This window comes from Cricetulus griseus, chromosome X, assembly GCF_003668045.3.
Source record: "Cricetulus griseus strain 17A/GY chromosome X, alternate assembly CriGri-PICRH-1.0, whole genome shotgun sequence".
Lineage (NCBI taxonomy): Eukaryota > Metazoa > Chordata > Mammalia > Rodentia > Cricetidae > Cricetulus > Cricetulus griseus.
Genome location: NC_048604.1, coordinates 20635108 through 20663014, shown reverse-complemented (window position 1 = coordinate 20663014; position 27907 = coordinate 20635108). Strand labels below are relative to the sequence as shown.

The 27907-nt window shown below is 40.2% G+C and overlaps 1 protein-coding gene across 1 annotated transcript; it reads right to left on the bottom strand.

The window, feature by feature from the left end:
- LOC100750913 (fibrous sheath-interacting protein 2) lies at window positions 1-27048 on the bottom strand. Its single transcript, XM_027433452.2, has 21 exons — window positions 26896-27048; window positions 26422-26544; window positions 25616-25777; window positions 25075-25164; window positions 24395-24534; window positions 23345-23486; window positions 22598-22708; window positions 21956-22073; window positions 14354-14425; window positions 13576-13644; window positions 12764-12835; window positions 12040-12111; window positions 10895-10969; window positions 10056-10127; window positions 9252-9323; window positions 8472-8543; window positions 7729-7800; window positions 6895-6966; window positions 3188-3288; window positions 1084-1129; window positions 1-122 (listed from the first exon to the last, which is right to left on the bottom strand). The coding sequence occupies exons 1-21, from the start codon at window positions 26992-26994 to the stop codon at window positions 1-3; spliced, it is 1974 nt and encodes a 657-aa protein (XP_027289253.1). The 5' UTR covers window positions 26995-27048.
- Window positions 27049-27907: the final 859 nt, after the last annotated feature.

The window sequence follows — 27907 nt, the reverse complement described above, 5'->3', positions numbered from 1 at the left end:
TCACTTGCTGTATTTATGTGTGTTTCGAGAAGGAATATTTGCTTCTTGTCTTGGTACATTATGAAAAGATTGTCTGGAAACATCTGTTTCTTGTATAGAGTAAGATGGAACAGGAATTGAGACTCTTTTGACTCCTGGGGTAAAGAAAAGGTACTATTGAATAAGAAAATAGCAAACAGTCCTCCTTGCTGGGATTCTGCATTATTTAGTACTAATACTAATGATACACCACCAGATACAAGGATGTATTTTTTATACAATGTAAGGCAGAACCTTCAAAGATAGGATGACTCCGTGGCTTTTTAAATCCCTCTTCCTATTAAATTCCACTGGCCCACCATTTCCCCAAGACTCCCTAATCTTCAGGGGCTAGTTATTGCAAGAGTGAAGAGCAGAGTGACACAAACAGAAAGCAAATGGGGTTGTGAGAGTTTAAGAAGGAGATCAGAATATAGACAATTTAGGATGTGAAATATAAGCAATAGAGTAAAAAAATAAATTAGGTTTTATGCCTGGGCAAGAATAGAATGAATGGAGAAACAGGACTTTGGTTCATTTGGTTTTGTGCACAGTAGATTTTGGGAACTTGATAATCACCCAGATTATTGATAGAGGTGTGTGTGTGTGTGTGTGTGTGTGTGTGTGTGTGTGTGTGTGTGTGTGTGTGTGTAATATGCTTGGAAAACTTTTGTAAGAACTAGCAGAGGCTTGTTTAACCTCTAGTCCAGCCCTTGGAAGACAGAAGGTAGGCTGCATTTATGTTGTTTGTGAGATAAGTAGAACAGTAGAGGGAAGGTACCTTCTTGGGAGAATTTTCTTCACCAAAGCTCCCAAACCACAGGATAATATGTGAGGAACTTGGCCTATCTGTCCAGACAGGTATAGCAAAGACCCTAGCTTCATTATGCTTTACAAATCCCCAAAGGGCCTGTTCACCTAGCCATTGTTCGGAAATGCAAGAGTGACATCAATACCACTGAGTTTTAAGCTTCTTGTAGCAAAGAAAGCACAAACTTTATAATCATGAAAAACTACAAAACTAGTTATTTAACTGAAAAACATGAACACTGCTCATTTTCTTACCTCTCTCATTTGAGTGATGTGATGTCTTTAATGTTTCCTTATCATGCTGTATAGTATAATATTAAAAGGGAAAACACATTACTGATTGAGCTTCTAAAAGAAGTGTTAACCTACTCTACAGTAATCTAACACAATGCTATCCCCTTAATATCCACCTCTTTCCTTAGCACTGTTCTCAATGCTAATACATAATACCTGAGTTCTGGTGTCTCACAGAGGTACCTACATCTAACTAGTTCAAAACAAAGTCCTATGTATATATGTAAGTATCCCATCTTTCCAAAGTTACTTCTCTTGTATATTTTATATTTTGGTTAAACACACAGCCAGTACTCAATGCCAAAAACTCAAGAGTTGTGTTTACTTTGTTTCAGAGGATGCCAATCCAATGCAATCTAGTGTTTCTTGAGCACATGTCTTGAAACAAATTGACTCTTTCTGGACTTCAAGAACTACAGTTACTAGAATAGGCAAATGCAACCCAACACCATGAGTTCTGATATGGAGATAAACCCAAGCATTGTGAGAGGGAGCAGTTACGAAAACCTACACGCCAAACTGTTACCATCATCACCTTCTCCATCTACCTCAGGAATCACTCACTCCTTTATTCAGTGGTCAAGTTCTGAAACTAACTCTGATATCTCTTGAATCTGTGACCTCTAGTTCAACCTCATAGCCACTGCCTTAGTTTGGGCCCTTGCACTGTTTTCATTTTTCAGTCTTAGTGATTAAACACAGGTCCTTTTACATGCTAAGCAAACACTCTGCCACTGAATTATCTTCCCAGTCCCTGTATTCTACCTTTCTATCTCTACTGTCCCAGAAGACTTGAAACTAACTTTCCATTAATCTCCTTTCTCTGTCATCCTTTCCACAAACTGCAGCTAGATTATAATAATTTTTAGAATCCAAATAATTCTTTTTTTCCCTCCTACATTCCAACTAAAAAAGTCTCAATGTCTCAATTACTGAGAGGATAAATTTTTACTTCAGCAAGGTTCTGGTGTCAATCTCCTTTTACAGGCTCATCTCAGTCGCCTTGGCTCATGCTCCCACACTTTCACTCAGTATGCAATATTGCCTCAGTGTGTCATTACATCGATCAACATGGAAAATCCCTACTTATATTCCAAGGTTTAAATCAACTAAACCTCCCTTTAGTAAAGCCCCTTTAGACCTCTCAAGGCAAAACCTCGTCTCTATGTCTTCTGTACTCCCATTGAGTTTGGTACAAATAAAATCTTTTGCTATATTGTAATGTTTTTGTTTATGTGTGCTTTAATCTTGCCATCCTAACTTAACCCTTTCCTTCCTTCTTGTGTAGCCCATAACAGGGCACAAAGTAGATTGATGGGGGAAATACTTCTGTGTATGTTTATCTTATTGATTGTTAAATAAAGTACTTGCTTGGCCAATGAGACAGCAAATTAGGCTGGACTAGGAGTCAAAGAGGATTCTGGGAAATGTAGTAGAGAAGTGGTGTTCCAGGCAGGAAATGACATAGCAAGGAGACTCATATTTAAGAAGAGGAAAAAGGAAATGTCGCTCTCGTTTCCCCTTCCTCCTCCAGCGGCAGGATGTTATCCACCAGCCAGGAGGGACGCTAGCAAGGCGTCCGATAAGATAAGTCTTATAAAATATATAGATTTATGATAATTAAGACTGAGCTAACAGATGAGAAATCCTAGTCATTGGCCAAGCAACATTAAACCTAATACAAGTTTCTACGTATTTATTTGGGCCTAACTCAGGCAGGCGGCTAGCGTAAAGCTCACACATGGCGGTGGGGCTCAGGCGACATTTGACAAAAATATTTATCGTAGCAGTAGACTCTCAGTAAATGTTAGCTATTGTCTTTGTCATTATCATCATGGTCATGATCATCACCATCATCCAATGTTTAAGCTCATTTCTGCTCAAGTCCATGGTCCACTAAGCATGAAGCTGACTCAGCATACCTTGTCACAGAGAGGGTAAGACCTGCCTAGGATTCATATTCTCTGAGTAGACAGTACCAAGTTAAGGAATGAGGCTACCCCATACAAACAAAAACTAGATACATTAACCATGAATGCAAAACATATGTGACACAACTTTTTACCTTTTGGTCTCTTGGATTTTGTAAGTCGCTCTGTTGATCTGAAGTTGTTGATGTCTTAATAAAAACCTTGATATTATTACTTTGAGAATATTGGCTTGATCCTAAAGCAGATCAAAGGAAAAATATATACTTTTGAATGTTCATTGAATTACAATTGTAGAATAAACTGTATATAATTAACATGTGCAATTTCTTTCATTTTGATATATTAAACTCATGAAACAATCAACAGAACAAATGTTTCCATCACAACAAAAAGTTTTCTTATGCTGCTGTAACTCATATCTCTTTCTACCCATACCCTTGGGCAATCTGATCCTACCATCATTATAAATTACTTTCCATATCTAAAATTTATATAAGAGAATAAGAGAGAATATGCTTTTCAGTTTAATTTAGCACTATCATTTGAAATTCATCAAGATTTATTCCTGTGTTAACAGTTTATTCTATTTTTATTACTGAGTAGTAGACTATTTTATATATGTCCCCAAGTTTATCCACCTACTTGTTACAGGACATTTTGATTGTTCCCAGTTAAGGACTGTTATAAATGATGCTGTTACGAACACTGGCATATAAGTCTTCATATGAACACACAGTTTTGATTCTTTGGGGGTATGTACCTAGAGTAGGATAGCTGGATCATGTGATAGATGTAAGTTAATTTAACTTACCAAACTGTTTTCCATGGTAGCTGTACCATTTTATATTCTCACTAGCAGTATAAGGGAACTTGAGTTGTTCCAGTAATTGCAAATCACTTCAAATAATACTAATTTTATTTTTAACTCATTTATTGTTATTATGTGTATGATGTTTCTATGTGTTCATGTGCTATGGAATGTGTGCAGGAGTCAGAGGACAGCTTTATGTATTTCTTCTTCTCTTTCCACCTTAATGTGGGTTCTAGGGCTAGAAGTTAGGTCATCAAACTTTTATATTGAAGTGGCAAGGACTTTTGCTCACTGAGCCATCTTGCCAGTCCCATCTGATGTAATTTAAATGCTACCATTTTACTGAGAATGTAATGATCTTATTATGTAATTTTTAATTTCTTTAATGACTAAATATGTTAAACAACTATCATGTGCTTATTTCCATCTGTATGTTTTCTTCATAAAATCTGTTTATGCCTTTTGGTATTTTATAGGGCTATTGAATGATTTGCTGTATATTTGTTATATACTATATCTTCTTACAGTGAGTAAGCTTTTAATATGGAGTTCTGACTTTTCCTGTTTTCCTGTGTTTTCTTCTGATGTTTCACCGACATGAAGTAGCCACTGTACAACAGAACTGTTTCGAAATATTGTTTTCTTATTTTTGATGCTCTAAAGACCCTTTACTAGTCACACACACACACACACACACACACACACACACACACACACACACACACACACACACACACGTGCACACTGTTTGAAGGTAGAGTATGAGTTAGGGAGATTAGAATTTGTGACATGAGAAATGCCATTGTAACATCCCAAATTAAGAAGACAGTAGTGATGCCTTGCAAGTTATACAAGTGTCTTTAGAGTTAGCCTAAATTTTATTTTCCTTATGTAGCAGTAAGGACTACTTGGCTCAGAAAATTCTCATATAGTACTATTGTTTTGATGATTTAAAAAATATTTTACTTATGTATATGAGTGCTTTGCCTGCATGTATGTAAGTTCACCATATTCAGTGCCTGCAAAGGCCAGAGAGGATCTTGGGGTCTCCAGAATTAGAGTTAGTTGGGATCTGCCATGTAGGTGTTGGAAAATAACACAGGTCCCATGAATGAGCAGTGAGTATTTTTAATGGCCAACTCATCCTTCCAACCCAGCTGTTCGGATCTTAAATTGACCTCAAAACTCATGTGCATAAAACTTGGTCCTAGCCGGGCATTGGTGGCACATGCCTTTAATCCCAGCACCCGGGAGGCAGAGGCAGGTGGATCTCTGTGAGTTCGAGGCCAGCCTGGTCTCCAGAGCGAGTGCCAGGATAGGCTCCAAAGCTACACAGAGAAAACCTGTCTCAAAAAACAAACAAAACAAAACAAAACAAAAAGACTTGGTCCTTAGTTGATGGTACTTATTGGGAATGGTGAAGACTACTATAGAGGTAGGAATGAGCTGGAGGAAATTAGGTCATGGGAAGCATGTTCTTGAATGGTATATTGAAATGCTAACCCCCATTCCTTATCTTTGCTTCCTGTCTGATATAAGATAAACAGGTTCATACTACCTTGCCATAAGCTCAAAGAAACAGGTTCAAATGTTCATGAATGCCAACCTCTATAGCTATGAGCAAGACTAAATCTTTCTTTTTACAGTTGATTTTCTCATATAAAATAATTCTGTTCCCTTTTTACATGACTTATCTCAGGTATTCTGTCACAGAATCACAAAGCTGACTAACATGCAGTGTACTGGAGATATGCTTGCTTGCCATTAAGAGTTATCGTGGATAGAAAAGAAGTGAGATATAACTTAGAGAAAATTACTAGTGAAATGTCACTCCATTAACAGCACAGAAGTGGTGGGAAGATGAAAGTGTAGTGAGAAAAGGGAGAGTAAACATATCAGTTTGGCCCAGCACTGGGGAGGCAGAGGCAGGCGGATCTCTGTGAGTTCGAGGCCAGCCTGGTCTCCAGAGCGAGTGCCAGGATAGGCTCCAAAGCTACACAGAGAAACCCTGTCTCAAAAAACCAAAAAGAAAAAAAAAAAGGTATCAGTTTGGCTTCCCACATGGCTTATTCTGAACCGTGGTTAATTTGAAGAGCAGACAAGAAGGACTACTGTTCCACTATCTGTTTAATATTCTGGAATGGCATATCTTAGTTTGACCCCTAGTTACCAAGGAATGGCCCAACAACCTGGCTGTACAGTGGGGCTGAGCACAAGGTAATTTTTCTAGAGTTTTACTTCCTATACCATTCTTGGTTCCCCCATGGTAAAGACATGTCTAGAAAGATCTAAGACTAACTAGGGAGCGTCTTATGAGCCACTATGGAGGTGGTCTACCTCAAGTATTATACAGCATCTAACCAGAATTGTCAGGGTGTGGAAAAGGGAAGGCTCCACTCAAACTAGGGAGACAAGAATATAAATCATGAACTGTTAACAGCCTTTGGCTGTCAATTTCAATAGGCCAAAGACATTCAGAGTGGCAATAAGGATATCCTCTGGCACCAGCAAAAGCAGAGGATGTTTCATTAAAATACCCTATTCTGCTTTCACGGGAACATAGAATCCAGCATTGCCTAAATTTTAATGTGCATGTGAAGCATGTGGGTATCTCGTTGAAATTTAGTAGGGTGTGAATGGGGCTGGTAATCTGTGGTTATAGTTACTTCCTGTGTCAGTGCAGCTGATATATAGATGATTAAGAACAAAAGCCATGCAACTTGTATCCAGACAACAACTTTGGGGAAGAAGCAGGACAACAGGGAGACTCCCCGAGTGTCTGGGGCATTTAGAGAGGCCCCACAATGATAGAATCTAGTGGAGTATTGATAGGAAACTTGGCGACTAATGCAGCAACAAAAAGAAACACTGCATGTAATACATAGTACTGATCATGTGTGTGTTCCACAGTCAACATAAGACATAGGCAGAAATGTCAAAATGACAACACCATCCTGTGTAATACACAGAGGACATCACTAAATCCAGTATTCCCACAAATTAATTTCAATCCATAAAATTTTCAATTACGTCTGGATTCCAGAGATTCTTGAGATGGTTTCTGGTCGGCAAAACTTGTTTTCCTTATGTATTGTGGAGGTGCTTTAAAAAAGAGAGAGATTTATTTTTAACAATGGTCATAGCAAATATAAAATAAATATTAAAAATGGCAACTGATTGCTACTCGGGTTTTAGAATAAGACCAGGAGAATAAGGGTAGGGAATAGTTCACAGCTTCAGAAATATATATGCTTCTAGTGATGTGACTTGCTACTTTATGTCTCAAAACTCAAAGCCAAAGGAAGCACAAGACCCAGAAAGCACATTGGCAGGGCTCTTGGTCCTTCTTAGGTTCACAGGGCCAGAGGTTTCAAAGACTTCAGTATATCCTTCATTCAGTTCTAAGGAAGGATAGTTATGCAAGTGGAACAGAGGACATGGAGGCTACCCCTCTTCCTTAATGACACAATGATGGAACAACTTGGTGGGTGGCAGCATCATAGATGGCAGCCCCAGAAGGGGAGACTGAAGAATTGCCTCTAGATCTTATTAGGAATAGGAAGGTACAGGCATATGTACAGGCATATAGGGGCTTGGGAAAGCCACCATTCCCAGTTGGACTTGGAGAGTTGTGAGCTACAAAAAGTGGTCTAGTCCAGTGGGGGAGTGTGAAGAGAGCAGCACCATCTGAGGATTAGGGCATCTAATCAAGGGGGCGATATAGACAGTGATGATATCCATATTACACAAATTAAATCATGCAACTAAATTAGAGAGAGGATTTTTATATTATAAGCAGAAGAGATTTTACCAAATCTAGTATTCTCACACATTGTTAATTTATAATAATAAAAATTCAATTACTTATTGCTTCCATAAGTTGCAGAAATGACATGTCCTCAGCAAAGCTTGTTTTCTTTACATTTGGTGCAGTTGCTTAAACGAAATAAAAAAAGACATTTAATTTTTACAATGAAAATGACAAGATGATAAAATACCAAATATTAAAAGACTTTAAAAAAAAAGACCAAGGAAGAGGAGTGGGGAAAACTCTGTTGCTGTTGAAATATACATGGCTAACAAAATATTTTTATTTTCAGTGATACAGCTTTGTCACTAAAGGTCTCAAAATCACAAAGCTAAAGGGAGGACAGGATTGAGAAAGCACAGAAGCAGAGGTCTTGGTTGTTGCTACGTTCATATAGCCACCGCTTCAGAAGCGAGACCCTATGTCAACTACGTGTAAGGAGAGTTTTCCAGGTGGACCAACAAGAGATGGGGGCAAAACCTCCCTGGGAAACAAAATGGAAAGGCAAGGGCTGGTGGCAGCAGACACACAGGCTTTACAGCAAGTCACTGTTCTGAACTGGGTTTGGAGAATTGTCTGCTAGGAAAAGTGGCATAGCCTGCTTTAGAGAATATGGGAAGAAAGGCACCAACCAAGTAATCAGGGGATGACAGAGAGGGTGCGATCACTGGTAAGTGTTGCCCCAAATACATCATTTGATGAAAGAGGCTAGAGGCCTTTTCTGCCTTATTTAAAGAGCTCATTACCAAAATCCAGTATTCCACTAATTACTATCTTGTAATAATAAATTTTCAATTACATTTTCGTTTGAGAGGTTCATAAATCATTTTCTGGTCTGAAACACTTGTTTTCTTTGTATATGATGGAGTCACTAAAAGAAAAAAGAAACAGATGGGTTAACAGTGGAACTGCCATCATGAGAAAATAGATATTTAAAGGACCACTGACTGCCACTGAGCTGGGATATTATAAAATGATAGTGCAGCAAGACCTAGGAACACTGTTGTTGAAGAAGTATATGTGGTAAATAAAACACTTCTGTTCCTAGTGATTAAAAATGTCACTGAAGCTACAGGAGGGGCAGGGCTAAGAAATCACATTGGGAGGTGCCTTGATCCTTCTTGACCTAAAGGGCAGGCTTCAAAGACATCAGTAGAACCTCTGTTGATTAATATGGTAGTTCAGGTTTCCAGAAGATCAAGGATTCAGGGTAATCCCTCCCTGAAAGATCCAGGTGCTAAGAAAGAGGTGTCAGCAGGAGAGGCAGACCCTGAATATCTGACCCTAGGTCTTGTAGGAGACTGAATAGAACAAAGACAAGTCCACAGTCGTGGGAGCTGTGCTTTGAACTGGGCTTGGAGAGTTGTCACCTGCAACAAAAGGAGCTATCATCTCAAGTAGTGTGGAGAGAGTAGCACCGATTGACTGACTGGGGAAGCTAGTTTGAAGGACTACAAAAGTGGTGCCAGTTCATAAGCACTGTGTGGGAAATATCATCTCATGGATGAGAATAGAGGATATTTAAGCAGAAGAGACCATTACCAATCATGAATTCATTAATTTATAATATTTCAATTACATTTTGGTTCTAGATTGTCTTCTGTCAGCCTCCGGTCAGTGTAACTTGCTCTTGAAGTATTTGGATAAAGATCTTAAAGGGAAAAAAGATATCAATTTAAAAAACAGCAATGACAAAAGAACCGTTATTAAAATGACAAACTGACTGATCTCCATTGGGTTTTGCCCAAAGTACTATGGGAACATGAATGGGGAAAAGCATGGAACAAAATATTTCTACTGTGAGGGATGCTGTGACATGTTAATATAGGTCTCAAAAGCACAAAGCCAAAGGAAGGGCGGGACTGAGAAAGGACACTGGTTGGGGGTCTAAGGCCATATTAGGTTTCTGGAGCCCTGAGCTTCAAAAGTATTATTGGACCTTCTGTCAGCAACATAACAGCCAGGTTCACCAGGTAGAAAAAATAAGTTAGAGGTAAACTCTTCCTGCCAGGCACAACTTCTGAACATGGGGTAACAGCAGCAGAAGCTCAAGGACTGCCTCAGTTCTCTTTGGGAGTCAAAATGTAGAGAGACCATGTTCAGTAGCAGGGACCACAGAGAAGGTGGCAGATCATCTTTCTGAACTGGAGAGTTGTGTTCAGGAAATACAGCTTGCCCTTCTCAGAGAAGGTGGAAAGAACAACACCAATTGAGTAATTAGGGAGTGTAACCCAGAGGGCAACAGAGAGGGTAGCAAAGTTAGTAAGTGTGTCCCCAATACACCATTTGATACATAATAGAGGATTATTGCATTATATGCAGTAGAGATCACTACCAAATCCAGTACTCCCATAAATTACTTATTTCTAAGCAGAAAAATTACATTTTGCTTCTTGAAGGTCGTCAATGAATTTCTGGTTGATAAAACTTGCTCTCTTTGTAGTTGCTGGACCATCTTCAAAAAAAAGACACCTATCTTTATCAATGGGATTGACGAATCCATACAATGGCATTATATTAACATGGCAATTGACTACTTGTCAGCTGGGGTTTTCCAAAAAGACCAGGAGAACAGGAATGGAGGAACATGTTTCTGCTACAGAAAACATATGCAACAATTAACATTTCTGAAGCCTTGGGAATGACTGACAGTAGATCTCAAACCCTCAAAGCCAAGGGCAGACAGAATTAAATAAGAACATTAGCAGGAGGCCTTGATCTGCTCAGGTTCCTAGGGCCACGGGTTTTGGAAACATCAGTAGATCCTCTATTCAACAAGAGCCTCAATTCAACAATCTAGAAGGGAAGTTGTCAAGGTACAATAAAATATTCGAGGCAAAACCCATAGGAGGCAGAGGTGGTGATCAAGGAATGTTAGAAGCAGAGATAGAACGAAGGTATATCTTGGGAATCTCATGGGTGATAGAAAAGTACGGAGTTGGGCTAAGAAGCAGGGAACTTGGGAAAGTTGGGACTGGACTTAGAATTACAAAGAGAGGGCTTCCCTACTTTGGGAGCATGGAAAAAATAACACTGATTGAGGAATTAGGGAATCTAATCCAGAAGGCAGTGGAGATGGTAACATTGTTCATAAGCACTACCAAACTACATCATCTGACAGAGGAAGGTGGAGGATATTTGTCCTCTTCATTTAACAGAAGAGAGTCCCAAGCTCATATGTTCCCACCAATTACCAACTTTCAATCATAACATTTCAATTACATTTTTGTTCAGCAGGTTCGTGAAACAATGTCTGCTCAGCAAAGCTTGCTTTCTTCGCACTGGAATGATGATAATCTTTAAGAGAAAGAACAGGCATTGTTTAACAGTTGTAGGCGATGTAATAAAATGACCATTATTAAAACCATACCTAAACTAATCAGGATTTTCTGAAAAGGGAAGGAAGACTGGGGGACATCCTACTTTTGCACAAACACATGTTGCAATTAAACCATTTCTGTTGCATGTGGTGTCACGTGACAAGTTGGTAAGGCTGCAAGTTTCACAAGTATCAGAAGAATATCTGTTCAGTAATATGAAAGGATACTTTTCTAGGCAGGTGTGCCCATTATATCATGACATATTGCTTGTTGTCTGCAGCATTCCTACTTGAGAAACGTAGAATTGTGTTATAAACAATACTGCAAAAGAACCTTTTAGTGCCTTAAGTTTATAATTTTGTATTGAGCAACATTCATAGCTGTCCCTGGCCACAGATAGAATATACCCGAGTAGAGGAATGAATTTTGAGGTAAAACCTTCTTGGAGGTGCTTAGCAAGGTGTGGTTGCAGCAGAGGCACAGGCTGAAGAGCTGCTTCAAAATCACATTGGTAAGAGAAGTACAGAGACTAGTGGGAATGTCAGGCTTATTAAATGGGGATTGGAGAGTTGTCACCCAGAAGACGAGACCTGTAGGGAGAAGTGCTGACCACGCCTGCTTGGGCCTGGACACAGGTAATGTAGCAAGGGTTTAATTATCAGAGATGCATAGACACGGCTCTTTTTTCCCTCTCCCGCCTGGCTGAGCAGACGAGCAGGCATCTAGTGTAAACCTGGTCACTGGCTCTGTTGCCTGAGTACTTTCTTAATAAACTATCTGTTATCAATCTAGTTCTGACTCCACATTACGTTTGACTTTAGAGACGTATTTTACTCTGGAGCATGTTGAGATCAGTACCAAGTGCACAATTAGGGAGTCTAAGTTAGAGGGCACAGAGTAGTGCCACTGTTAGTAAGCAGTACCCCAAATACCCCATCTTGCATGGGGATAGAGGATTTTTCTATACTGTAGTCAGAAGAGGTCTTTACATTACCAAATCCAGAATTCCCATGAATGACTAACTTCTAATTGTAAGATTTCAATTACCTTTATGTTCCAAAAATTCTTGAAATGTCTGCTCCTCAGGAAAACTTGATCTCCCGGTGTCTGTTGGAGAAACTTAAAAGGGGAGGCATTTATTATTAACAGTGGAAAAGAATAAATGATAGCATGGCAAATATTAAAATGACAGCAGCAACTAAATTGGGTCTTCCTGAAAGAACCAGGGGAACATTCTATGCTGTTCGAATATAAATGGAGAAATATTTCTGCTGCCAATGTCACATTTTCCTGTGTATCTCAAAGACAAAGGAAGGTCAGGACTGAGAACGCACATTGGCAGTGTTCTTGGTCACAGGGACACAGTTCATAGGGACACAGGCTTCAGATGCACAAGGAGAGCCTCTGCTGAGTAATCTGGAAGGCTAGCTCTCCAGGTGAAACCAAGGGACACCATCAACAGAGACACACACTGAAGAGCGGCTTCAGGTTCTCATTAGTAACAGAACAGTCCAGAGACAGGCTCAGTAGTGGGAGTCATGAGAAAGTTATGGTTCTGACTGGGGTTTGTAAAAAGTGGTGTACTGTGCTCTGGGGGTGTGGAGAGAGCATCACTAACTAGCAATTAAGGTATTTATTCGAAGGCAGTGGAGAAGGTGACACAGTTCCTAAGTATTACCCCCAAGGCACCATTTGATGGAAAGGGATGATTTCTGGGTTATGCATGGTATTCCCACAAATTACTAATTTCTAATCATAAATTTTTAATTACATTTTGTTTCTAGAAGTTCGTAAAATGAAGCTCTGTCTTCATCAAAACTGGCTTTTGTAGTTTTTGAGGTAGCTTTAAAAAAAATAGTTGTTTTTAGCAATGGGGAGGACAAAATTAGAGAAGTCACAAATATTAAAAGGATCACTGACTATTACTCAGTTTTTCTAAAAGGACCAGGGAAATGAGAGTGGGCATCATTCTATTCACGCAGGAATGCGTGTAGTGAATAAAGTATTTCTACTCCAAGTGACAAGCTATGTTACTAGAGATCTCAAGAGTCCAAAGCTGAAGAGAGGGAGGGAGCGACAAAGCACATTGGTAAGACTCTTGGTATTTGCTAGTCTCACGAAGACACAGACTTTAGTTGTACTGAGTTAAGTTGTAGCAGAGCCTCCATCCAACAATCTGCACTTGTTGAGTGCAGCAATAGACTTGGAGGTAAAAACCTCCTTGGGAGGCAAAGCTGCTAGAGCAAAGGGTGGCAGCAGTGGAGGCATGACTGAAAATCTGCCCCAGGGTCTTCTTAATAAGGAAAATTACAGAAGCAAGTTCAGTAACAGGGTCTGTGAGGGGTCGGAACTGACTTGAAGAGTTGTCAGCTGTACAGGATGGGCCTCCCTGCTCATGGGAATGAGGGGAAGGCCAACAGGAATTGAGCTGTTGCAGAGTCTAATGTAGATGGCAACATAGAAGTTAGCACTACTGGCAAACACTGTCAGCAGTCATCATTTGTAGATGGGGACAGTGGGTTTGTCTACATGCTAAGCCAGGCCTCATAAATTATTAAAGTCCAATCACAGCACAATAGTTACGTTTTGACTCTCTTGATTCTTGGAACAGTCTTTGGAAAGAGATACTTGTCTTTATACTTGATGTAGATGCTATAAAGAAAGAACACTTACTTTTAACAGTGGGGAAGACAAAAGGATAAAATACCAAATGTTAAAATAACTACTATTCAATTGGACCTTCCCAAAAGAATCAGGGGAACAATAATGAGGAACCCTATGCTATTGCATTAAAGTATGTGGTGAATTAAATATTCCTGCTGCCAATGACATGTGTTCCAGTGTGTCTCAAAGACAAGGGAAGGTCAGGACTGAGAATGCACATTGGCAGTGTTCTTGGTCACAGGGACACAGTTCACAGGGACACAGGCTTCAGATGCACAAGGAGAGCCTCTGCTGAGTAATCTGGAAGGCTAGTTCTCCAGGTGAAACAAAGGGACACCATCAAGAGAGACACACACTGAAGAGCGGCTTCAGGTTCTCATTAGTAACAGAACAGTCCAGAGACAGGCTCAATAGTGGGAGTCATGAGAAAGTCACGGTTCTGACTGGGTTTGGAGACTTCACACTTGCAGAAAGTGGCGTATCGTACTCTGGGGTTGTGGAGAGAGAATAACTGAGTAATTAGGGAGTCTGGTCTAGAGAAGTGAAGAGAGTGACGATTCTTCATGAGTGTTACCCACAAGACACCATTTGATGGAAAAGGATAGAGGATTTCCCTTCATTATAAGCACAACAAGGTTCACTACCAAATCCAGTATTCCCACAAATTACTAATTTCCAATCGTAATATTTCAGTTACATTTTCTTTCCAGATGTTCTTGAGACGTTTTCTTCTCAGTGACACTTGATTTTCTGGGGGTTATTGAAGAGGCTTTAAAAAAAGACATTTATTTTTAGTAGTGGAGATGACAAAATGATAAAATGACAAATATTAAAATGACAACTACTACTCAGTGGTGCTTTTCCAAAAAGTCCAAGACAACAATGTAGAAAACTCTGGTGCTGTAGAATTTTATGTGGCTAATAAAATAGATCTGTTCCCAGTGGCATGATATATTACTGTAGGTCTAAAAGGCCCAAGACCAAAGGGAGGGGGAGATTAAGAAAGCACACTGGCACTGGCTTTGCTCCTCAGGAGGTTCATAGGGCCAAAGGCTTCAGAGAAATCCATGGAATTTCTCATCAGCAACCTGATTGGCTAGTTCACTACGCAGAAAAAGGAGGAGGCAGAGATGCTGAGCAAGGGCTAGTAGAAGCATAGGAATAATCTAAGGTCTGCTCAGGACCTCACTGGTAAGGCAAAGTACAGAGATGAGTTCATTAGCAGAGCCTGTGGGGAAGTCAGTGTTGTGAACCACACTGGAGAGTTGTCAGCTACACAAAGTGGGCTGGGCTCACTCATCAATGCAGAGAGAATAATACAACTGAGTAAGGGAGTTGAATCCAATCACCAACAGATTATGTGGCATGATTTGTATAAGGAATATATGTAATCCACCATGTGATGGCTAAACACAGATTTGTTTGCATTATAAGCAACAGATATCATGACAAAGTCTAGTATGCCTACAAATTTCTACTTTCTAGCTATCATACTTAAAACCAAATTTTGGCTTCAGGCTTTCTTGGCATACCTTCAGCTCAGTGGCATTGTCATGAGCTGTCTTTGGGTTACTAACAGAAGCTTAAAAAGTAGAGGAGCTGTCAATTCTGGTCTTGTTCTGTGCTGCTCAGGCAAGCCTGGAACTAGTGATTCTCCTACCTCATCCCCTAGAGAAGTGGTTACAGGCCCACTATTTTGTCTTTTTCAAGAGGATATGAGGTGGCTATCACATATCATATGTACTTGAAATCTCTCTGCTAGAGGTAGCCATCTGTCGTTCTGAACAGAGGAAGCAATGTCACCACTGTAGCTTAGCATCTGAGGCAGAAGGCCACACTTTATCGCTGGACTGTATTAGGAGCTTTTTAATGATATTTGTAAAAGTGGCATTTTCTGTCTCATCTCTTCTTGCTCACTGTGCCTCTTCAAACTGTGTGTGTGTGTGTGTGTGTGAGTGTGTGTGTGAGTGTGTGTGTGTGAGTGTGTGTGTGTGTGAGTGTGTGTGTGCGTATGTGAGTGTGTGTGTGTGTGTGTGTGTGTGTGTGTGTGCGCGTGTGCGTGTGTGTGTGTGTGTGTGTGAATGTGTGTGTGTGTGTGTGTGTGTGTGTGTGTGTGTGTGTGTGTGTACCATTACCACTTAAAAAGCTCTTCTTTTCTGCTTCCCTTGCTCAGTCCTTTCTTGTATTTTCCGTCTTTTCAGTCCTGTATTTATTTCATTGTTTCCTTTTTATAGAACTTACTTTGATCTTTCTGGCTTTTATTATAATTTGCAGTTGCAATTCTTCATTCTTCCTTTCCTTGAGATACATATTATTTTATCTATCTCCCCTTATTACCCTTTTTGCTCTATCCCTTCTTCCTCTGCCTCATTTCATACCTTCTGTCTTTCTTTTCACCCTCTTGTCTTTTTTATTCTTCTAGCCACACTCCCCATATCCTCTCTTTATTTCCCTTAATTTCTCCTTCTTGTCATGCATTTTTTACTTCCTCTCTCTTCATTACATTTTTCATCTGATTCCTCATGTTAAACTGGTCCTACCCTCACTATCTACCTCAGATTGGGATTACTAAGGCATCCAATTTTGGAGGTTGAGCAGCTACTGGGTTCTCAATCTCTCCAATACTTGGATGGCTGTTGTTGAATTTCTCAGCTCCTATTGTATGAGTGTTTCTTTATGGTGTTTTGGAGGCTTTTAATAAGTAGCTTTTTTTATTATCAATGCTGTGTGCCTCTTTAAAAACTCTTCTACCCTAATCTTCCTAAGTTCCTCCCTTCCTCTCTTTTCTGTCTCTTTAACTCTCCGTTAGTTTTGACCTGCTTGCAGGCTGTCCTTTTCTTCCTCCTTCCCTGACTTCGCATGATTCTCATACCTGTTTCCTCTCACCTTTCTGTTCCTATCTTCCATTTTCTTTTCCTATTTTTCCGACTTGGCTTGTATTCCTTTTTTTGCTTTCCTACATCACTATAGTCCCTCCCTTCCCTTTTATAGTTCTGGGAATGGAAAGGAGGGCCTGAGCCTATATTCTTGGGCCCTGAATTTCCCCTTTAAAGTCTGTCTTTGAATCTACATCTCCCCCCTCCCCCCCCCCCGCCGCCAGCTGTTGCAACCATTGTCTATTTTACCTTGCTCTACTGATGTTTCTGCCTTCCTCACTTCTCTCCCTGCTGGCCAATATTCTTGCTGACCAAACTTGAGTCAGGCTCATAAGTCTTCTGCTAGGCCCATTAGCGCACTTCCATAGAAAACCCAGCTTGAACAAAACCCTTGCTGCATCAGTTCAGACACCACTTTCCCAGTCCCTATCCTGGTGTCTTGCACTCTCCCATTCCTCAGGGGACATCCTATCACTCCAGTCTGTCTTCAGCAAAAGTCATTAGGTCCCTTTAACCAGATCCTCCCCACCCTCTGCCCCTCTCCTCTTAAATTCCTCCTGAATTTTGCATAGGCTAAGCTCCACTCTACTCCTTGACTAAGTCTCCCCTAGCCCGTGGTCTGTTGGGAGACTGACTCTTTTATTGCAGTTGCCTTGAGAACACTGTTTTAATTGCTGACTGGCTCTTGTTTTTATGAAACCCCCTTTCCTTCTTTACTATCTTTCCTGGCTTCTGTTTTTTTTTTTCTTTTCTTTTCCTACTTCTGTTCAAAGTCCCCTTTAAATTTATTATTTTCTTCTTTAACAGTCTTACCTATTTGAATCAGTCATGTATTGTTCTATATTTTCCTGTCTACTCTTAAACCTTTGACTTTCACCAACACTTGAGCTCCCTTTTCCATATTGACTCGTGTTTGCAACACTCTTCTCTCATTTCCACATCACTTTTGGTTTCCTCTTTTGATTTTAAAGACAAAGTCCTACTTGGTCTGGCACTCACTATGTAGCCCAGTCTGGCTGCAAATTCATAATCATCTTGTGTCCTCCTACCAAGTGCTGGGATTACAGGTCTGTGCCATGTCTTGCTGGTCTGACTTCCTTTTTGAAGGTTATTTCTTATTTTTCCCTTCCCCTTCCCTCCTTTTTTCTGTCTTTGTTTCCTTCTTTTCACTTTTCTTCACCTTCTGTCTTTCCTCTCCTTCCTTTCTCTTGATCTTCAATTCATTTCCTTTATTACTCATTATTCTACCCACTTTTACCCGTCTTTTTCCTGCCTTTCATCGTTCTCACTGTCTTTTTACTGGGTCCACATATTAAATTATTCTTCCCATCTCGTTTTTTAAAACTACTTTTCTAAGTACTGATTTTAAAACCATTTTATTATTTTTTTATGTGTACCGGTGTTTTGCCAAATGTGTGTCTGAGAACCACATGTGCTTAGTGCCCCAAGGCCAGAAAAATGCTTCGTATCCCCTGACTCTGGAATTGCAGAGGTGAGCTACCTTGCGAATGCTGAGAACTAAAGCTGGATCCTCCGCAAGAACTGTCAGTTCTCATAACTGCTGAGCTGCCTCCCCATTCCCTGGTTTCATCATTTTAAGGTATTAGCTGTTATCTTTTACTGCGTTTATATTTTGATTGAATTTTTAAACCTCTTTTACTGTTACAAACCTATTTCACTTACTTGCCCCTTCTTTCATGAAAGAAGTCATGATCAGATTCCAAATTTTAGAAACTATACCTTTTCCTACTCATTTTTATACTTTTTGTTTCCCCACTTTGCTTTTGCTTTTCTTGCCTTCTTTACTTCCTGTCTCCTGCTCATTGCTCTCCTTTTTCCTCCCTTCTTCCTATGCCTTCACTTTTCCTGTCACTCTTCCTCCATTTCTCCCCTTTGTCTTCCTCAGTTTACAAGCTCCTGTTATTTAGTGTGTGTGTGTGTGTGTGTGTGTGTGTGTGTGTGTGTGTGTGTGTGTGTGTGTGTGACTGAGTGTATGTATGTGTACGTCATGTATTCAGGTGCCCGCATACAGCAGAAGAGGGTGCCAGATTCCTGGTTCTGGAGTTAGAGGTGTTTGTGAGTCACCTGATGTGGGTGTTGGCACCAAGCTTTATCTTCTGCAAGAACAGCAAATGTTCTTAATCACGGAACCACCTCTCTGGCTCCAGAGACTGCTGTTAAGCCTTTGCTTTCCCCCTCCATTTTTATATTGTCTTAATTTACTAGCTTCTATTTAGAATCCAGTCTATGCTGATTTGTTTTTCTGTCAAATCACCTGTGTATTTTTATCCATTTACATTTTGAATCCCCTTATTTTTTTTATTTTCTTGTACTCTTGAGGGTTTTACTTCTATACTTACCCCTTCTTCTTGCCTACCTATCTACCTATCGTAATTTCTATTTCCTTTCAACTCTTTTAGTGGCTTTTCAAAATGTCTCCTCCCTATACTGTACTTGATTTTACTCATCCCACACCTCTTCTTCACTTCATTTCCATTAGTTTACCTTTTATCCCCTATTGCTCCATTCCCTGTAAGTGTTCTTTTAGTTCGTTTCTCTACTTGTTGCTTTGTTCCTGTTTGTTTCTTTTGCTTTTCTGTCCTCTGCCCTCCCCCTCTCTAGCCTATTCTTCATCTTCTCCATTCTCCCTTTCTCCTTTCATCTTTTTAGGAGCTCACATTTTATTGGTTCCTCCTCTTAAAGTTTTTTCTTTTCTTGCTTTGTTTCTAATTCTTTTCCTGCCATGTTGTCTTTTGTTTTGTTTCTGGCTTATTTTTCTAAAATTCAGACCAATTAATATGTCTACATATCATGTTTTTAAAAACTGATACCCTTCCCCCACAGGGCCTGAGCTACTCATTGGCTCCTTTTCAAGAATCTCTCCCACAATTCCCTCTTCTTTCTTGTTCCCACTGACTTTTTTTAAACTTACCTCCTTCTTTCTTCCCCTTGCTATTTATTCTTTTCTTTGTGCTTTACTTCATTTCTTTCAATTTTCTCTGCTTTCTTTCCACCCTCTCCTTTCTTTTTGTCTCTCTTATTCTTGCTGGCTTCCCTTGCTTCTGCACTTTCTTCCTCCTTTCCTTCCTCTTCTCCATTTCCCCTTTCTTTCTTCCCTTTCTTTTCACTCCTACCTCTAACCCTTCTCCTCTCACTTCTCCTCCCACCTCCCACATCTTCCTCTTCCTTTTCCAACCTCTTCCCTCTCCCCTCCCATCTTTACCCTCCCCCGTACCTCTCTCCCCCCTCTCCTCTCCTACCACTTCCTTCCCTCCTCCCATCCCTCCTCCAACTTCTTCTCCCTCCTCCCATCCCTCCTCCAACTTCTTCTCCCTCCTCCCATCCCTCCTCCAACTTCTCCCTCCTCCCATCCCTCCTCCAACTTCTTCTCCCTCCTCCCATCCGTCCTCCAACTTCTTCTCCCTCCTCCCATCCGTCCTCCAACTTCTTCTCCCTCCTCCCATCCCTCCTCCAACTTCTTCTCCCTCCTCCCATCCCTCCTCCAACTTCTCCCTCCTCCCATCCCTCCTCCAACTTCTTCTCCCTCCTCCCATCCGTCCTCCAACTTCTTCTCCCTCCTCCCATCCCTCCTCCAACTTCTTCTCCCTCCTACCATCCCTCCTCCAACTTCTTCTCCCTCCTCCCATCCCTCCTCCAACTTCTCCCTCCTCCCATCCCTCCTCCAACTTCTTCTCCCTCCTCCCATCCCTCCTCCAACTTCTTCTCCCTCCTCCCATCCCTCCTCCAACTTCTCCCTCCTCCCATCCCTCCTCCAACTTCTTCTTCCTCCTCCCATCCCTCCTCCAACTTCTTCTCCCTCCTCCCATCCCTCCTCCAACTTCTCCCTCCTCCCATCCCTCCTCCAACTTCTTCTCCCTACTCCCATCCCTCCTCCAACTTCTTCTCCCTCCTCCCATCCCTCCTCCAACTTCTTCTCCCTCCTCCCATCTTTGACTTCCCTCTTCCCACCTTTGCCCACCCTTCTCCCATGTTTATCCCTCCCTCCTTCCTCTTTCTTCTCTTCCTCTTGTTCTCATCTTCCCATCTCTACTCCCTCCTTTTCCTTCCTTTTAATTCTCCCTCCTTTTCTGCCTTTCTCTCTCCTTGCCTTTCTTCCCACTCGTCCCTGTTATCCACCCTCTTTTTCTCCTTCCTTTCTTGTTCTATCTTCTTTCCTTCTTTTCCCCTTCCCCTCCTCTTTTCCTCCCTTTCCCCTCATTCCTTCTGTTTCTACCTTCCCTCCTCCCATCTTTCTTCCTCCTCCTTCACTCCTTCATTTTCTCTTTCTCCCTCTTTCAGACAGCATCTTTGTCATTTCTTTATTCAAGCCTTCCACAGGTAGGATTAAAAAGCATGGTGTCTCTTCTTATTATTCCCTTTTAAAGATAACTGTCTCCCTTCCTCTTTCCCTCTTTGTACCTTACAGTCCCCTCTTTCCCTCCTTACCATTTTTAACTTACTTAAAAAAATGCTCCACTTCTTTATCTTTGTAGGGCTGAAGTCTCTTGGGTAAACCCTGCAGACCTTTGCAAATGTACTGGAATTCCTTCCTTACTAATCCTTTTCAAACCCCTTTCTTGCCATCAATCTTCCGTTTTACTCCTTTCCTGCTACCTCTTCATTCCTTGTCTACCTTTCCTCCTCTACCCCCTCCTAGATCCCTTCTTTTTTGTCTTTATCTCTCCCTACTCCCACAAATTGATTAATGCTGGAGTCTACAGGTTTCTCCTGTTCAATTTTCTTTGTTCTCTCTCTCCTTGATGTCATTAGTTTTTTGTATCACCTTTGCCTAAGTGTTTTCTCTTTTTCAAGATTTTTCGTTCTTTTTTTCCCAATTACTTTCTTTGTACATTTTAATATTCTCTTGATTTGTTTTTTTGCTCTTATTGTTAAACTTTTCTTCACTTTTTAATGTTTTCTTATTGCATTCCTCAACTTACTTCTCTCATTTACTTTCTGCATTTCTTACCCAAGTATACATGCTATTCCCTCTTCCTGGCTGTTTGTTAAACTATGTATTTACAGCTCGGCAACAGTGGCATGTACTTTAATCCCAACACTTGGGAGGCAGAGGCAGGTGGATCTCTGTGAGTTCAAGGCCAGCCTGGTCTATAGAGTGAGTTCCAGGACAGGCTCCAAAGCTACACAGAGAAACCCTGTCTTGAAAAAAAAACTATGCATTTCCTTGTCCACTCTATGTATTGTGCATATACTTTTGTTAACTGGATCTGTAACTGGAAAGTGTATCACATAGTGCCTGACATAGGTATTGAGGGCTCCTAGTACTTACTTTTGTAGGGCCCTTTTTAAAAAAATCATGTCACCATAAGGTGGTTTTATAAAGACACTAATATTTAATATATTGGTGTTCAGCTTCCACTTATCTACTATGTCTTTTATTTTCTCTCCCTTATATCTCTCACCTCTTTCAGATTGTTTTCTTCTTTCAGAGATATTTGTTTCCAGATTTCCTTCATTACTATCTCTCTTTTGCAGTTTTTGCAAATGGTAGGCAATTCTCTTGTGAAGCATAGCTTGTTTCTATAAAATATTAAAAATACATTAGGTATGTTTCAAATTCAAATAGAAATCTGTCAGTTAAAATACAGCAGATTATTTCAAATATAATGACATAACTGAAGTAGACCTGTGTTCCTATCTGGAGATGTAGACATTTACAATGAATATGAAGAAGTAGACCTGTGTTCCTATCTGGAGATGTAGACATTTACAATAAATATGAAGAAAAGATCTATGAGGTAAGTTTCCTTTTATAACTCAGCATGAAATTGTGTGTACATGTGTGCATGTGTACATGTGTTCATGCTCTCTCGCTATCTGGAAATTCAAGCTGGGGTCTTGGACATGCTAGGCAATCTCTTTACTACGAAGGAAAAGCATATTTTCCTTCTAATTTAACTTTCTGGGGACTCTTTCTTGAATTACAGATTGGGGCTAGAATGAATCTCTCCATCAATAACTACCTTCTGAAAATTCACACTTTAAAATATAGAATCATGGCAAAAGCCTTTCTTGAACAGCTCAAGTGCAGCAAAATTGACTACCTTTCGGTTAATTTCTTCTCTGATTTTCCGGCGATGTTCTTCAATTTTTCCTTCCCTCTTAACTTCCTCTCCAATCTTTATTAGAAGTGTCATCTCCTTGGCTTGCCATTCCTAAGGGACATGCCATTACAGTTGTCACCATATGTCTATTTCATTTTAAAAGTATTTTCTTCAACCAATATGTAAATTAGATCAAATCAATGGCCTAACAATTTTTGGGATAATAATAAAGCAAATCTTGCATTGGGTTTTGAATGTGCTTATCTATCTGCTATTCCTTGGAGCTGTCCTTCTGGATACAAAGGAATGGAAAAGGAAAGAAATTATTTTGTTATTACAAGCATGAATCCAGCCCAAACATAACTCTAAAGATGAATATCAAAAGATATTGGCAAAAGAGTGTTGATTTCTAACTCAGGGAGGATATCACATGTAATCTTCTGTTCTTAAGATATTCTAACAGAGAAACTAAACAAATAGTCACCTCAGAATTCAAGTGGAGGTCAAAGGACAACTCTATAGAGTGAGCTCTCTACTTCCAATTTCACGTATGTGCTGGGACTTGAACTTACGTCACCAGACTTGTGCAGGAAGTGCCTTTTTTTGGAAGTGCCTTTCTCAATGAATCTTTCTGGCTGGCCTGGCTTTCTTTTCTAAACTGAAATAACTTCAAATGATAGGGCGAAGCTGTTAAAACTGTTAACATATAAAACCATAGAAGCTTTCCATTCAAAATTTGATCCTCACCTCTTCAACTTGTTTTCGTAGATTCAGTTTCGTTCTAACATTATCCCAATGTTGTCTGTCTTCCTCCTTCAACTGTAGTGTATTTCGCCTTTCTGAGGTGTTTTCAAGTTTGTCTAGTTCTTTGTTAATCATACGCAGATGTCTAAGTAAAAGTAAAACAAAGGGATGTAAACTGGAAGTTACCTTCAGGATACCTGTCACTCTGGAACGATGGTATATCAGCATGCATTCTGGTATACTCTGAGATGAATGTATGGATTATAGGAGCCATATAATGAATGACTGGTTTTCAATTAAGATTTAAAAAAACCCTACAATTCCTCCCTTTACCTTCTAAAGCTGCAGCTTGGTCTCTAAATGGTAATGTGTGATAGTAGCTGAAGGAAAAGCCCCAGTTGGTAGACGAATGCCATGCTTACATTAGCATCAGATAAAGTGGTAGCAATTTGATCTTTGTGGCTTTAAAATAATTTATTTAAATTTATGTTTGATACATATTAAAGATACTCTCTCTCCCTCTGGTACCACAGACCTGGATTTCACAAGATCAATGACATATTTTGGATTTCTTCAATAACAGGCTGACTTACCTCTTGGGCTCCTGGTGGCTCCAGTTTCTCAGGTGGAAACTTATGTTCCAACCTTAGTACCAAGGTTCCCAATCCCTGTACCTCTTGATGTAATTTTTATAATTTAAAAATATTTTAAAAATTGGGTCTTGGTGTTTTTTCTGCATGTAAGTCTGTGAACCACATTCATGCAGCACCCTTGAAGGGCATCAGATCCCTTAGAACTAGAGTTACAGATGCTTATAAGCCAGCATGTGGGATCCGGAAATCAGACCGTAGTCCACTGGCAGAGGAGCCAGTGCTCTTAGCTTCTGAGCCATCTCTAAAGCCCTCCTTCATGTAACTTTTTTGTTCTCCATGTTGAAAATGCTGAGGGGCTGAAATGTATCTAATACCTTTATGACTCCAATTATTTCTAGTGTTTTTGCAGTGTTGGGTGTCTATAATGTGCCCATGAAATATACACAAACTCAGACTCTACCTGAGTTTAATTAATTGGTCTTCATTAGGGAAAGGTTTTTTCCCTTCTTGTAACAACCACTGCTGAAACTCAGCAGCAGCAGCGTCGTCACAGGCTCGTCTCTCTTCGTTCAGTTTGTTCACCTGACTTTCTATAATTTTCTGCAAAGAAATAATTATTGAATGTTATATACTTGATAGAAATAAACCTATCCTTTGATATTTTTTAAATTTAAAGTAAATGTTTCGAGTTTTACAAGCTGTTAATTCTTCTAACCTGTTTTTAGGCCTTGCATGGCCCCATCCCACAAATAAGTTTATTCATATGTAAAAATCAATGGGCTTTCTATCTTTTGCAGTTTTTTTCCATTTTTTAATTTGAATTAGAAACAAGATTGTTTTACAAGTCAATCCCAGTTCCCACTCCCTCCCCTCCTCCCCTACCACCCCTCCCCAACTAAAACCCTACCTATCAAATATCCTTTCTGTTCCCCAGGGAGGGGGAGGATTTCCATAGGGGGTCATCAGAGTCTATCATATCCTTTGGGATAGGGCCTAGGCCCACCCCTATGTGTCTTGGCTTGCAGATACTTTATAGAGAATTTGTTTCTGGAATGTTTTAAGGAAATATTGTGCAAAGGACACAGCTTTTCAAAAATTTTTATGAATCCCAAATAAAACAAACCCAAATATTTAACTTACTTGTTCTCTTACATAATTTCGTTCAAAGTCAATTTTTAAAGTTGTAAGATATTGTCTGTATTTGTTCAACTCTTTTAAAGAACATATGACCTATAAATCCAAAAATTAAAAAACCATTATTATAAAATTTTAAAAAGCATAACATGTTTATAGACGAAAATAACATTCAATTTTAGGATCAGGTGTTAATAATGCATTTTTGTAACATTTTTTGTAGTCAGTATCTCTAGACAGTTGATGGCCTACCAGAAAACTTCTTAATATTTCACTAACATAGTTTCAACTCAAAATTACTTCTAGAGACATGAAAATAAATGTCAGTGTGTTTATATATCAAAAATTGGTAATTATCTCTTCCTATCATTAAAAATTTGTCAACTATAAAGTAGTTTTGATAAGGAAAAAACAGCCACCCGATACTAAGCATTTTATTGACTTTGTTCGTTGATATCTGCTGGTAGTTAACTAGAAGTTGGCCCAGGTACTGAAGCATCTAGAAAATGCCTAGACTCTTGTTGGTCAGAAGCAGGCCTCAACGCACTTTGTTATTGCTGGTGATGTATCCTCCTTGTTTTAGCTTCTTGAGAATGTCTTTTCGTTTGAAGTATGATTTTAGGTGCGGATCGTGAAGACTTTTGTAGGTCGTTTCCATGAGTTTACAGTATGGGTCATTAAGGTTAAATCCAAAAGAAGGTTGGTAAAGCTGTAAAAGGAAAAGAAACATACTTGAAATGATTGCAAATGCAAACATTCATGAAATAATACTTTTAAACATCAGTTTATTGAAATAATTAGAATGTGCATTGGAAAGAAAATGTCCACGCTGAAACTGAAGTGAAAGAATGTAACAGGCTGATTTGGGTAAATATAATGCCTCTGAACTCCCCTCTTTTCTCAGGCTAATTTTGGCATTAGAGGTGGCAGGTGGAATATTAATGAACTCTGTGCTTGATATACCTATAGCCTCAACCTTACTCCAATTCCTGTAGATACATAGGTAGGATAGACCGTCAGCAAAGAGAGTAGAGTACACTAAGTTTCAGGAACCAGACGAACCAAGGCACAGAAGCAGAAATCAGCATGTCGTACACTTGTAGGCCAGAAAGGTCATAACCTGTCAAGTTGAGGTCATGGTTGGAGAGAAGTCTGAATGGAATGATTGCAGCTATTTCTGGGGCTTTCTATCATTAAAGTGAGTTTAAGGACTTGAAAACATTGCAGCTCATTTAATTCCATTGGTGTGAAACTGAAGGTGATATGCAAACTGCAATCATAACAAAATGTTACAAATTTAACTGCTAAAAAGGGTAAAGAAAACCACTTAAACACCATGAAAACGCAGTTTACCTTTTCACTTATATTTGTTGTGTAGAATATATTAGTACTTCCTGGAATAATAGGCAGTTTGGCCCCAAGAGGCAAATCCAGCAGACTAGATGGTCCAATCTTTGGAATGACAGAATGTTTTTTCTGTGGGAAAGAAAATGGAAATGTTTGCCTTTTCTACTAAGAAATGTTCGTTTAGTTTCCATCAGTTATGTCAGACTAGAGGGCACAACCCAGGTTGCTAGGAACTTGGGTGGCAGGAACTGGCTGGCTACAAACCAAGACCCGACCTCTCCACTTCCTAAGCCACCACCCTACTTCTGGGTCCTGCCAAACCTGTGGCACCTCGAGTCACCTGTTGCCCTGGTCAGAAGTAGTGAAAATTTCTATTCTGTTCCCACCCGTCAGCCCAGACTCTTTCCCCATGATTCTAGCTGTTGGTCTGAAACAGAAGGGCAATGAACAAATGAGCGCTATGGAGGGGTCACCACTCACGGTACTACAAGCGTCTTTGTCAGATTTTAGACTGCTGGAAGCCGCTTTGGACGCAGCAGCCTCGGCAGCCTTTATACAGTTGCTTAGGTACAAGTCCATGGCTACCCGTCAGCCCCCAAGGGCTGGGGGCTGAGGGGAATGGACCGCCTTCCGACCTCCCGTTCTGCGACCGTCTCCTTCGGTGTCCTGAACTAGACTGAGCCAAAGGCCTAGACACCTGAGTAACAGAACCTCAAGGACGCACACATCACAATGCAGCTTTGCTGACGTCCTCAGTGGGTGCCCTCAAGGCCACACCCAATGGGCGTCGCCCTTAAGCCACGTCACACAAGCAGAGGTCGCCCAATAGAAGTTTCCACAATAGATGTGTCTCCAACAGAAGTAGCTTTAACAGATGCCACTTCAACAGTTGTCGGTTTCTGAAGATGTTGCCAAGAAAGATGTTGCCTCAACAGATACCACCCAAAAGACAACCTCTCCATGGACTGCTCTTATAGACATTGTTCCGGCTGATGTCGCTCGAGTGGACGTCATCTCAATGGATGTCGCACTAATATACGTCATCCTTGGGCGGGAGATCTAATTGCCTCTCTAGGAGTGCATGCGCATTACTCAAGCTTAGCCACTTCAATGATTTGAGTTGGGAAAGTAGCTTGAAAGGCCCTTGCAGAGTACTACAGATAGGGTTCCATAGCTCTCTGAAATGAATGCCCCTCACCCAGTGCACCAAAGCTATTATTTCTTTTCAACAGGGTTTTACTATGTAGCCTAGACTGGCCTGAAAATCACAGATTCTCGTTCTCAGCCTCCTGAAGGACTGGATTGCAGACATACACCACAATGTCCAGCCCTAAAAGGTTGTTTGTTGTGTTTGTTAGAGACTTTGGCCACATCGGGCAAATTCTGGAACACTGAGCTATGTTCTCAGAAAGAGACTTCTTCCTAATTCCATATTGGTTTCAAATGCAGAAAGCAAAGCTAACCGATGGCACACATATATAATCTCAGTCCT

Bases quoted from the DNA above. Each gene is read 5' to 3' on its own strand.
- LOC100750913 (XM_027433452.2), bottom strand. From the start codon at position 26,994: ATGGACTTGTACCTAAGCAACTGTATAAAGGCTGCCGAGGCTGCTGCG. The intron at 22,074-22,597 runs GTAGTCAATTTT...AATATTTTATAG, and splicing joins GAGAAGAAATTAACCGAAAG to AAACAAGCTATGCTTCACAA. The intron at 3,289-6,894 runs GTAATTGAAAAT...GATCTGCTTTAG, and splicing joins AGAATCTCTGGAATCCAGAC to GATCAAGCCAATATTCTCAA.